Genomic DNA, 13,550 nt, shown 5'->3' with positions numbered 1-13,550 from the left:
CGTTCTTTGATATTAAGGTGCCATACAGTCAATGATTCAGAAAGATCCAAAGTACCATAAAATGTTCTACAAAGCTTCCATCTGTATTACGATATTAAAAAAAAAAAAAAGACTTACGACAAAGTGAGGCAATCTTTACAGTAGTTTAAGCTTGAGAAAAGCCAAATTTGGCTGAAACGTTGCCTCTCTTTGTCTTCTTACATTTGTTTAAACACTGGAATAAAGATGGAAACTTTTTGAAAAAACACTTCATAGGCCTCGGATCTTTCTGAATCTCTAGCTCTATAGCTTTTGGATGTGGTAGGAGGCCATGCCAAGATAGCACATTATCAATAGTGCATGGGAACAACTAATCAGACAGTACGGGGAACAGCAAGTAATGGGGTTAGATTTATTATAAACCCCAGAATATAATGGACATTCAATTTGCAGAAAATTAATTAGTGACTCGATTTTCCTAGTAAAATTCACACAAATTATATGCTGCCTATGCTGATCGAGACAAAAATACTACAAAGTATCCATAAACTAACAAGTAGCAGCTGGGCTATAAATTTAAAAGAAAATAAAGATTTTGGGTACTCACTTTAAATATGTGTATGATGCGGCCACTAGGAGGCTGACACAAAGCAAAAAAAAGTTAACTCCTCCTCAGTAGGATACACCCACAAACTGGAACCAAGCTAATCAGTTACAGAGAAAGTAGTAGAAGAAACAAGAAAGGAAAAGAAAACATTTAAACTGGTTCTCAACATAGGCTCAAATAAGGGTGGATGACTGAGAAAGATTTTACGGTACCCAAAATCTTTTCTCTATCACTTCATTGGGGGACACAGGAAGCCATTGGACATCCTAAATCAGTCTCAAGGGTGGGAAGAAAAAGGAAAAAGTCATACCTAGGTCTGAGCCCAAGCCAACTGCCACTTCAGACTTTTCCTGCCTAAGCTCGCATCTGCCGAGGCATTGGTGTGCACTCTGTAAAACTTAAAAAAGGTATGAACAGAGGATCAGGTAGCAGCCTTGTAGAGCTGCGAAATAAAGGCCTGATGACGAACGGCTCAAGAGGGCCCTACTGCACAGGTGGAGTGAGCCTGAAGAACATGTAACACCGAACTGAGGTTGCAAAGATCCACAAAATGCCAATAAGGGGATCCGAATGGGCAACTCCCTCAATGAACGTCCTGATTGGAGAGCGGGAAACCAGATTTCTCTGGAAAAGTATCAAACAGGAGGAGAACTGACCCTTAAGAGCTGGGTGACAAACCAGACTCCAGGCCTAACTGAAAGAAAAAAAAAACAGTAGGGAAGGGCGAGATGAGAACATGGGGGCATCTGGATTAGCTTTGCACAGGCAAAAGAAGGCCTTCCATGTGCAATGATTGATGCGAGAGGAAGAGTGCTTCCTTGCCTTGATCATGGTTTTAATAACTTGGTCAAAGAAACTTGCATCCCTTAATACTGCGGCGGCAACAACCATGCTGTTAAATTGAGAGACTGTGAATTCTGGTGAAAGAGAGGACCCAGGAAAAGCACGTCAGAATGATCTGAAAGGTTCCACAGGGCGTCCATGAGAAAGTAGATTACTATGGCATACCAAGCTCTTCTGGGCCAGTCTGGAGCAACGAGGCTGACTGGCATTCCTTCTGCCTTGTTCTTCTTGATGAGCCTGGAAATTAGACATGGGGGGGGGGGGGGGGGGGGGGGGGCAATATGGAATGTTGAAGTGAGAACAGAAGATCACCAGGGCATTGGAGTCAACTGCTAGGCGATCGCAGAACCTGGACACGAACTGAAGAACCTTTTTTATTTTGGACGCCATCAGATCGAAGTCAGGTATACAAATCTGGCCGAAGACTGTTGGGTTCAGAGGCCACCCTCTTGTGGAAAGACATTCGCTTATAAAAACTCGCTTATAAAATCGGTTTCCTAGTTGTCCACTCCAGGCATGTCCACAACCGAAATCGCCGGAATGTTCTGTTCTCAAGACAGGATGCAAGATACCTCTGACATAACTGATCTGCTTGGAGTTCCATCCTTGTGAGTAATGTATGCTATGGCTGAATAAGGACTGGGCAGCCCAGGAGAAGATCCCGACAATGAAGGAGAAGAAATTAAAGGCTTTAATTTCTAGAGGATTGATGGGGAGGGAGGATTCCGGTGTCTTCCAGTGGCCTTGAACCGTGAGATGTTGAAATACTGCTCCCCAACAGAGTAGACTAGCGTCCGTCATCACAATCTCCCAGTGTAACGGTAGAAATGATCTTCCATGGCAAATGAGGATAGAGTGTCACCACAGACCAGAGACTCTTACCTGTGGGGAAAAGAGGATGGGTCGATCCAGAGAAGAAACCATCTTGTCCCAACAGGGAGATTGATTTGCAGACTCTCACAGATGGGTAGGATTGGGCTTTGAAGAGGAAGTTGTCTAGACAAGGGATAACTAGAATAACACCAGACTGACGAATGGCCATGACAGCCACTATGATCTTTTTGGAGACCCTAGAAGTGATGGCTAGGCCGAAAGGAAGAGCAGTGAATTGGAAATGAGAATCTTGGACTATGAAACAGAAAAAAAATCTTTAGTGAGATACACAAATGGGAATGAGGTGGTAGGCATCCTGGATGTCTACAAAACGAACTCTTCAGGCTATATGGAGGATATCAAGGAACAGCGAGACTCCATCCTGCAGTGGCAAAGATGAAACCGCTTGTTTAAAAGCATGAGGTCCAGGATGGGATTTGATGGACTCGTCCTTCTTGGGGACCAAAAAAGGTTTGAATGAAAACCTGAGCAGCGCTTCTGAAGGGCCTGAAGGGGAATAGGAATGATGACGCTTGATTGGCGAAGGAATGAGATGGCCTGGAAAAAAAATAGGAACCAGAGAGGATGTCACGGGGATACCGCAAAAGATTGGGATCGGAAGATCACAGCGTCTGGTGACACATACACTTGCAGTAGTTAGAACGGCTTCACAGTCATATTAGCAGTTCTGGTTTTCTTTGCTCTGGTGCTGAAGGAATTACATTGCTTAGTTGGACTCCTGGAGTTCTCTGTTTTGGGTTGTATCAGCTGTCCTGGGTTCATTACTCCCAGCAGTTATAAGAACCCTCCTCCTTGTTTCTGACCTTTCCAGTGATCGTTTGACTTCCTGGTTTGGCGGTGAAGGGGAAAGTTCAGTGTTTGGAGATGGTGGTTGGAGAGTTTTTTGGAGATTGCTGCATGTAGTTGGTTTGCGTGTTTTTCCTTATCCTTTCATATTTGGTTTTCCCTTCCTATACCTCCTCTTTTTCCCCACTCTGTTTTGTGAGTGTATTTGTATGATTGCAGATTTATTTATCCCAGTCTGTTAACCTTGTCTGTCTGGTTAGTTTTGCTTGTACACTTCAGCCTCACATCTCCCTGTGTGGGAGAGCAAACAGATAAAGATAAGGCTAGGTTCACATCGCATTAGGGCAATCCGTTCAACAGATCCGTTTCTAAGCAGCACTAGCGCAATGCAACGGACCCGTTAACGCACCCATTGACTTCCATTAGCGTAACGGATCCTAATGCATGTCAAAATCGGCATGTGTTAGCGATAGTCTGCTATTTTGTGACGCACCTTCGAGCGCGGACTACCGCATTTTCAAGTCCGTTACGACAAACGCACAGCGAACGAAAGCGTTCGCTCTGCATAGAACTCCATTGCCAACGCAGGCGGAGGCAATGCAACCATGCGTTACGTTAACGCGACGGCAAAAATACAGACAATTTGGGACTTATCGTTATGGCACCCGTTTAACGAATCCGTTAAAAGGATTGCCCTAACGCGATGTGAACCTAGCCTATGATAAAAACATAGCAAGGCACCAGACCCCAGTGTCTTCACCATCAGAAGCAATCCGGGGGCAGAGAGTTGAATAGGCAGCTACGAAGGCAGACTTGGTCAAGGACTGCCAGTGGGATCCTTGAAAGAGTCACCGTTAGAGAGAGGAAGGGGTAGAAAAAATCTACATGCATCCTTTTCTAAAAATGTTTTTCTGGATGTTGCCACTCCCTAGAAAAAAAACCCCTGTCAAACTCCTTATCGACAGAGAATATTTTTGGTAGGCACTTAACCCACTCAAACCTCCTCCTTAAAGGGAACCTGTCACCCCCAAAATCGATGGTGAGGTAAGCTCACCGTCATCAGGGGCTTATCTACAGCATTCTGTAATGCTGTAGATAAGCCCCCGATGTAACCTGAAAGAGGAGAAAAAGAGGTTATATTATACTCACCCGGGGCGGTCCTGCTGCGGTTCGGTCAAATGGGTGTCTCAGGTCCGCTCCAGCACCTCCTATCTTCATTGCATGACGTCCTCTTCTGGTCTTCACGCCGCGGCTCCGGCGCAGGCGTACTTTGTCTGCCCTGTTGAGGGCAGAGCAAAGTACTGCAGTGCGCAGGCGCCGGGCCTCTCTGACTCCCTCTCTGAACGACGGAAGGTGTGGAATATTGTTGTTTGTTCCAGGTGACAAGGCTCTTCAGGTGGATTAAGAGTATAATAAAATATTAAAACACCCTGTGTCTTTATTTCATTAAAATACTTTGTAGTAATGTGTGTGTTTTATTAACCATTTCGTACTATTGAATAATGGATAGGTGTCATAATTGACACCTCTCCATTATTAATCTGGCTTAATGTCACCTTACAATAGCAATTTTTTTTTTTTATGCTTTTTAAGTGTTTTTATATGTCCATGTGTTTGTTACCCTTTTTGTATATATTTGTCAATAAAGCTGTGTATACTTTTCTGCCATATCCTCATTGTGGTGATCCCCTTTTTTAGAACCTTGCCTGTTTCTCTCTTTGTGTATGCCCATATGTCTCAGGTCCTGGTGGTATCCCACGGTCCGTGGTGCCCCCTTTCCATTACAAGCATACTGGTTGTGTATATGTGGTGTTTCTTTTGACCACATCTTCTGGGTGTTGGCACACGGTAGTTCGTATTAACGTTTCTATTAATTTTCATACATCTTTCGGTAGTATATCGCAGTATTATGGATTTGGCAGCACGAGAGGCTGCATGGAGTAGTCAGGCCAGTGGTATCTTTAATGATGATGGTGGTGAGGACTCCGCCAGTAGTGGTGACAATGATGATTTTCACATTGTGACTAAAGAACTCACCAATTTGCACAAGGCACTCACCAAATCTTGGTGGAATGTTAAATCACTAGAAGAATATAAGAAAGCGGGACTTGTTCCCAGAGGCCTTAGGGTGCAGATTTTCCCGGCATGGGAAGTGGAAGCTGGTTTTCAAAATACCTGGGAGTCTGGATTGTTGAAATGCTCTCATATCTTAATTGACATGTTGTTGGAGCACGATCAGGTTGTGTTGAGAACATTGAGAGACAAAATTAAATCTTGTGAGGAGAAACTCCTCAAGTTTGATAGAATAACACAGGTAGAACCCTTTCAGGCTCAACTTAAAAACACGATAGACAGCTTTGAAAAGGAGGTTATAGCCAAGAAAAAGCAGAAATATAGGAGAGATCAACTTGACTTTAAAAATGGTCGAGCTTACAGGTGGGTGCACAGAGGAAATAAAAGGCCTGGTGCACCAGAGGGCACGATAGCTGCCAGTACCATTACTATGCCTGATATACAATCTAGCGATGATTTTTTATCCTCGGGTCCGAGCGACGTCGAAGGCGCCATAGGAGGGGCCGCAGGAAGAGATACGGCCCAAAGAAAACGAACCAAGAATTACAAGGCATGGTCGCCCAGGAACCAGCGAGAGACACGGCAATACAGGAAACGCCAATATTAGATATGGAATCACGGTGTCCACCAGCTGCTGACAGCTTACATTTAAGGTTCTTTTTCATCACCCTGCAGCATTGGATGACCTCTCCATGTGTGATAGACAGATACTGCGGGATTTATTGGATCTACTGGACGAAGGGGAGGAAGGCCACACTAGACGCACCCTGGAGGAGTGTCAGGAATTTGTCAAGACATTGAATGATAATCCATGGAATATCCGACTGACATCTCAATACTCTCAAGTGGATATCGAATTCCTGGACCTCAAACTGAGTCTTCCACCCCCAACATTTGAAGAGAGGAATTCCGAGAGGACAGTTTTACAGAGTGAAGAGGAACTGTAGCCAGCAAGACGATTTCGAAAGATGCTCTCGGGAACTCACTACACGCTTTCGTGAACGTGGATACCCACACAAAATTTCTACTAAGGCCTACTTCAATTGTAAATCCCGGAACTTGGTGTACGCTTTGATATGCCCGTGTCGCAAGGTGTACGTCGGACAGACTACACAGGAATTGAGGAAACGCATACAGCAACACTTCTCAAATATCACCATGGCCAAAACGGATAAGGCTAAAGGAAAGACTCTTACGTCAGTGGCTACACACTACCTGGACGAACATAACTCTCAGCTGGTGGATACCAAGATACTCGGATTGGAGGGTGTTTAAACGAACATTAGAGGGGGCAATGTCACCTTGGAACTTTTGAGGCGCGAATCCAGATGGATCTTTGATCTTAACTGTTTAACTCCATTCGGTCTCAACGAGGACCTTCTATTTACAGGGTTCTATAAACAAACCTGAGACATTTCTCTCTCTTGATTGAGTTGGCCTCCCCTGGGTTATTTATTATAGCGACCTATGTGTTCAGCCGTATTACCTATGATATTCGTGGGTGCATGGTTATATTTGAGTTTTTACCATAGTACTCACTATACCTGGTCTCATAATTAGTGGGTCTTGTTTGTTGGCATGCATGTGACCTACATGGGGTATCTGTTGCATTAAACATACCTTATCATTGGATTTAAGTGTGTTTGCTACTCCTTACCTCTTTGGGCCCCGTTTGTGGGATTTTTGCGTGTTTTTACACGTTCCTGCACTTTGGGGCCACATTTGGGCATGGGTGCATTTTGGTGGGTGTTACAACAGGCATCACCGGGTGCCTCTGCACTATATCACTTCTTTATGAGGTGTTTTACATCTATAGGGGGTCTTCGTGTTACCCTTAGTGTATCATATCTGTTTCATCTCCGTGCTGGGATACTCAGTAGCCCAGACTGGCTCCTCTGTGGCACTAGGCCTAACAAGGCTTTCAAGGTTTATATGTGGGGTCTGTTATATGTGTTATTCTATATGGGGTTCTCCTACTGTGCGTTCGATATTTTCTGTACTATCCATTATAGCATTGTTTCATGTTCATATGGTTTTTTCCAAATGGGTACGGGACAGGGAATGTGTTCTTAAGCCTGCACACATCGTCGCACCGTGCCTGTCTATCTAGGGCTTCTCATATGTGGCTACGGCTCCATCATGTGATCTGAGTGGGTTCGGCTATGAGTTCCTCTTTGTGCCCTCATATAGCAACACTCGAGAGTGGCAGAACAGTCTGATATGTGCGTTCGATATCTTCTGTACTATCCATTATAGCATTGTTTCATGTTCATATGTTTTTTTCCAAATGCGTACGGGACAGGGAATGTGTTTTTAAGCCTGTACACATCGTCGCACCGGGCCTGTCTATTTAGGGTTTCTCATATGTGGCTACGGCTCCATCATGGGATCTAAGTGGGTTCGGCTATGAGTTCCTCTCTGTGCCCTCATATAGCAACACTCGAGAGTGACAGAATAGTTTGATATGTGCGTCAGCGTAAAATTATTCTATGGGGTCATTTATCTGTGTACTTCTGCCGATGCCATGCGGTGTTCTTTTGTGTAGCAATTTTTGAATTTTTTGGATCCATTACCACCTTCTATGCGTAAACTATGTTCTACAGTCATGAACAGAGCATCCGCTTAAGGTTTTTTTTAATTGATATTACGATATGGGCACTCGAGATGAGTTCCTTTGTATGTTGCAACATACGTCGGTAAATCTGTCATGTATTTGTAGCGGTATTAGCGCTTACATATTGTATTGGCAGTATTGTAGCTCATTCAGCAAATACGGCTCATCTAATGGGGGCGCTTTTTGGACTTCTCCATTGGATGGTGTCTTGACAGCCCTGGTCATTCTGTCCAGGCTTCTATCACTATGCGGCGCAGGAGCATGCGCAGTGCGATCGTTACGCAGCTCCTGAACACAGAGGACATGAGTGGTTAACTGGGCGGGTCTATGTAGCGGTGGCAGCGCTCATTCATCCGACTGGTATTTGATAGCATTCCAGCATAATTCCTGCAGTGGATATGTCACATTTTCTACTGTGTGGGCACTTTTATTATTAAGCGTCCACTGTATGGTGTTCTGATTGCCTGGGTTGCTTGGTTTGGGCATTTATCATTATGCGACGCAGGAGCCTGTTTAGAGCGATCATAGCATTGCTCCAGGCTTTGGGTACATGGTGAATACATGCGGCACTAGTATCTGATTGTTATGTGCTAGCCGGCGCCCGTATCTGCTGCAGCTATGGATGGTATTATAGCGCGGTGCCAGGAGCGGTTTCCTCTCACTAGGAGGGCTCCACTCTGGTAGCGTTCTCTGTCTCCCAGGTAACCCCACTCACACACCAATCAGCGTTCGACGCCGGAGCATGCGCAAATGGGGGAGATTCTCCATGATGGTGTGACTCATACTACTTCATGCGGCCGACTGAGCACCAACACAGCTGATCATGGTAATGCTATTCATTTATTTGATATATAAGGGGCAAGCATTTGGTCTTTAGATCACCCCTGACGAAGCCACCCGGTGTGGTGGCGATACGCGTTGGGTCTCTTAGTAACCCACATTAGGACTCTTTTTCTAGGCGTTACAGGCTTGGGCATCATGTGCCCTGGGTAATATTTTTCTATTGCCTATATTATCCTGGTGCTATTTCCTCTACATGGGTACGGCAGACTGTGGGTCACATGCTATTTAGGTAATATGCTATTGGTTTATAGCTTTTACTATTGACATTCTGTACTGCTTTATGCACACCTGTTGTTTCTTATACTTCAGGAAGGTCCGTGCATTTGTGTCCTTCATTCAGCACTTGGAGTGCAGGGATTTAAATGTCAGTGTGGGCTTCACAGTTTGCTATCTTTTTACACCTTATTATCAGTGGTTTGTACCCATTTGTAATATCCAGGGGAGTGCCTAGGTAGCTTGGCCTACATTTATCACACTATGGACACTATGGTCATTTTTGTTCTATGTTATATCATGTGTATATAGATTGAGTCCTAAGTGGGGTACGGCCGTATTAGGGGCTGTTGTGTATAGCATTTGTATGCTTTTTAAGTGTTTTTATATGTCCATGTGTTTGTTACCCTTTTTGTATATATTTGTCAATAAAGCTGTGTATACTTTTCTGCCATATCCTCGTTGTGGTGATCCCCTTTTTTAGGACCTTGCCTGTTTCTCTCTTTGTGTATTAACCCTTCATTACCCCGTATCCCACCGCTACACGGAAGTGGGAAGAGAGAGGCTAAGTGCCAGAATAGGCGCATCTTCCAGATGTGCCTTTTCTGGGGTGGCTGGGGGCAGATGTTTGTAGCCGGGGGGGGGGAGGGAAAGGGGCCTCAGTCACTGGCTTTCCCACTCTGGCGGAGAAAATTGCGCGGGAGCCCACGCCAATTTTTTCCGCGATTTAACCCTTTAATTTAATAGAGCCCCCAAATTTTACACCAAGACACTTCTTAGATTACTAAAGAGGAATATGTAATAAAAGAAGGGATATGAGATGGTTTACTGTATGTAAACCGTGTCTCATATCATGTCGGGTTTGAGAAGGAGATAGGAAAAGCTGGCAATTGAATTACCGGCTTTTCTGCTATCTAGCGCTGTATGAAATATTAATATATATACATATATAACAGTATATATGTTTTAACGAATATTTGAGACCATGGATCCATTGAATGTCCGTTTTGCAAACCTGCGAGAAAATCTCGCAGTACGGATGCCATACGGATTACATACGGAGGATAGTAAAGTAAATAGGGCAGCACACTGCAGCGCCAAAACATGCAAACTTGAAAACACGAAATTTGAACTGCACTACTGCACTAGAAATATGAAAAATGAGAGCTTTTAGCGCATAAAAATGGCCATATTTATGTGTACCTCGTAGCCACTTTACGGCATCTCTCTTATACGAGGTCCTACGCTTGACCTACCTCGCTGAGAATAAACGTCTCCATCTGAATGGGTACATGTGAAACCTCTTCTTGGACTCAAATTCTCTCTCTCTGTGGAGGGGTATTAGACCTACTATAATTAAAAAACCTGAAGCTAGGAGGCGGGGAGTGCACGATCAGAAGGCTAAAGAATACATTTCATGTGCAGGTCAGGTTTTTGAAATGTATTCTTTAGCCTTCTGATCGTGCACTCCCCGCCTCCTAGCTTCAGGTTTTTTAATTATAGTAGGTCTAATACCCCTCCACAGAGAGAGAGAATTTGAGTCCAAGAAGAGGTTTCACATGTACCCATTCAGATGGAGACGTTTATTCTCAGCGAGGTTGGTCAAGCGTAGAACCTCGTATAAGAGAGATGCCGTAAAGTGGCTACGAGGTACACATAAATATGGCCATTTTTATGCGCTAAAAGCTCTCATTTTTCATATTTCTAGTGCAGTAGTGCAGTTCAAATTTCGTGTTTTCAAGTTTGCATGTTTTGGCGCTGCAGTGTGCTGCCCTATTTACTTTACTATATACGAGTTGGCGACTCTGGGTTCAGCACCTGTTCACACTCAGTCTATGTTTGGATGTGCAGGTCAGGTTTTTGAAATGTATTCTTTAGCCTTCTGATCGTGCACTCCCCGCCTCCTAGCTTCAGGTTTTTTAATTATAGTAGGTCTAATACCCCTCCACAGAGAGAGAGAATTTGAGTCCAAGAAGAGGTTTCACATGTACCCATTCAGATGGAGACGTTTATTCTCAGCGAGGTAGGTCAAGCGTAGGACCTCGTATAAGAGAGATGCCGTAAAGTGGCTACGAGGTACACATAAATATGGCCATTTTTATGCGCTAAAAGCTCTCATTTTTCATATTTCTAGTGCAGTAGTGCAGTTCAAATTTCGTGTTTTCAAGTTTGCATGTTTTGGCGCTGCAGTGTGCTGCCCTATTTACTTTACTATATACGAGTTGGCGACTCTGGGTTCAGCACCTGTTCACACTCAGTCTATGTTTGGATGTGCAGGTCAGGTTTTTGAAATACATACGGAGGATGACATGTGCAAAATACGCTGACACACCCTGCCTACGGATGACATATGGATCACTATTTTGGGAACATTTCTGCGTATTACGGCCGTAAAAAACGGACTGTATTTTCATACGCTGAGTTTGACGCCGGCCTTAGGGAGAGGGGTGAGAGCAATTCTCCCTGAGGTCAGGCATGGAAAGGAAAAATGAATGTTCCAGTAATGGTAGTTACTGAGGAGGGCTAGCTTGGCCCAAAAAGACAGAGCCTACTCCCATTCCTGAGGATGGAAAAGGCCTGGTGCGGAATCCTAAATTGAGAGACCAGAGGCTGAAGACCGACTTGGCAAAGAGAGTTATGCAGGTCCGAAGCAGGGAACTAGAAAACTGCAACGGCGACAAGAAAGAGAAAAGGGGGCAGAGTTGAAGAAAAGAAAGAAGTTTCCCATGCGACTGGTAAGGAGTAAGAAGATACCCAATAAGCTAAAAAATGATGTTTGAGCCCAAAAAAGGTGCAAGAGAAGACAGTGTGCATCCAAGTCGTTGACCAGAGGTGGGCAGAACCAATGAGGATTAGTGATGGGAAGGAGCAGAGGACCACAGGGAGGAAAGGATTTTGAAGATCCTATAGGCCCTCATTTTGCCCAACATACTTGGGAACTTGGACTTAAGAGTACCCGATTCTAAAGACGTATCCCAACTCCTTATTCAAAGAATGGAAGATGGCCATCAGAAAGCCTGGGTAGGTGAATCACTGGGATAGTAGTGTGTCTGTGCTCCATACACGCATCTAGCCATGATGGCCTAGCGTGCCAGAATTGGGTGCAAAAGACCGTACCACCTGGATGCCCCAAACGCTCTTGATGTGTGCTAGGGTCCTGATGCTTAGACCAGAGAGGATAAGATGTAGATCAGACTAGACTGCTCTCTCAGTCTCTATGTGGGATGATAGAGTGGCATTTCCACTCTGTTGCTCAAAATCACATGGTGTAGCTGAAAGACAAAAGGGAAAAATATTAAAAGAAAAAAAAAAACCCCAAGGTAGAAACGGGCCAGGGAATGGATCCGTGTCTGACTCCTATGACCACAAAGATAAAACTGATTAGCTTGGTTCCAGTGGGTGGCTGTGTCCAATTAAGGATGCGTTAACTTATTTTGCTAAGCATCAGCCTCTTGGTGGCAACACGATACACCCATGGTTTCTTGTGTCCCAAAATGAAGTGATAGAGAGAAAAAAAAAAAAAAGTTTGCAGCTAATCAGAGCTAATATTTAGTTTGATTAACATGCGATAATACTTACAATGTGGCCACTGATAAAGAAATCCAGCATCACTGGTCTGCACAGCAATTTCCTTTACTGTTACTCTCTGTATGTTCTCAGCCATTTTTTTCCTCGTCTTGTTAGATGGGGCGTAAGAATGATGTGGGAGAAGGACAGATTTGTTTGCGGATAAAGATTTAGAATTAGAATATGAATCAGATTTTGAACTATGTTCAGTCTCAGTAAGCACAGAGCCTTCAAAATCCTCTGAATACACAGAGTTAACCGTGGATTCATCTGCCGTTTCTGCATTGTAATGGTCAGAAGAACTGGAGTCATCTCTGTGTCGCTGGGATAAAATTTCGGAATCTTTGTTTGTCTCAGAGTTTGATTCTGTAACAGATTCCCCTTCTGAGATGGACCGTCTCGTAAATGACTTTACATCTCTTCTAAGCGAGTGTCCTTTGTCATGAGCAGGTGAAGGATGCAGAAAATCCACTGGCTTTTCACTAATTATCTGGGGTAGGAGAAAATCTCGGTCATTAAAATGAAAACAAAGGTTGGTTCAATTACACCATTTTGTATTATTCATTTTAGAAAATTGGCTACATGCAGTAAAAACACATACATTTCAAGATTTTACAAGTTAACACCAGTTTATTTTACAAAAATAGCATAAAAAGGATTTCCTAACCTTTACTTTTGTCTCCTCTGCATCTATAGGGAGTACCAGATCATCCAAACTTAGGATATTCAGTTTAAAATCTAAAAAGTAAAGCATGCAGATTGATAACACTACACAGTAACTGTAGGTACTAGTCAGAATATGACAAAATGCAAATAATTGTATCAGTGAAAGATGCCATCCTCTTAAGGAGAGGGACTTGTTGCCATTCCCTTAAAATGTCAATTACCGTATATCAATTTGTAAAAACAAGCAAGAATCCAATTAAGGATCACATTTCTGTAAAAATATAGGTAGAATTGAAAGCAAAAATAAAAGAAAAAAAAACAAACTTATGTAGAGTTAGGGTATTGCACACGTTGCGGATTTCCTGTGGATCTGCGGCGTTTTTTACAGTACAACATAACTCAATGTGAAAACAATGCTGTGCTAATGGTGTGGAAAAATCCGCACGGAACACACAGCAGATTCAA

General features: G+C 43.7%; 1 protein-coding gene across 5 annotated transcripts in view; it reads right to left on the bottom strand.

Moving 5' to 3' along the window:
* The window catches only part of C1H19orf44 (chromosome 1 C19orf44 homolog), a 159,519-nt gene that overhangs the window by 50,059 nt on the left and 95,910 nt on the right, over positions 1–13,550 (bottom strand). For all 5 annotated transcript variants that reach the window (XM_069767734.1, XM_069767737.1, XM_069767736.1 and 2 more), the window contains 2 exons: positions 13,087–13,157; positions 12,432–12,909 (listed from right to left, as the gene is read on the bottom strand). In XM_069767734.1, coding sequence (XP_069623835.1) covers positions 12,432–12,909; positions 13,087–13,157 — 549 coding nt within the window. The remainder of the gene's footprint in view (positions 1–12,431; positions 12,910–13,086; positions 13,158–13,550) is intronic.

The sequence above is a fragment of the Ranitomeya imitator genome, chromosome 1 (genome assembly GCF_032444005.1).
Source record: "Ranitomeya imitator isolate aRanImi1 chromosome 1, aRanImi1.pri, whole genome shotgun sequence".
Classification (NCBI taxonomy): Eukaryota; Metazoa; Chordata; class Amphibia; order Anura; family Dendrobatidae; genus Ranitomeya; species Ranitomeya imitator.
The sequence above is the reverse complement of the archived record's forward strand: the minus strand, read 5'-3'. Positions and strand labels throughout refer to the sequence as shown.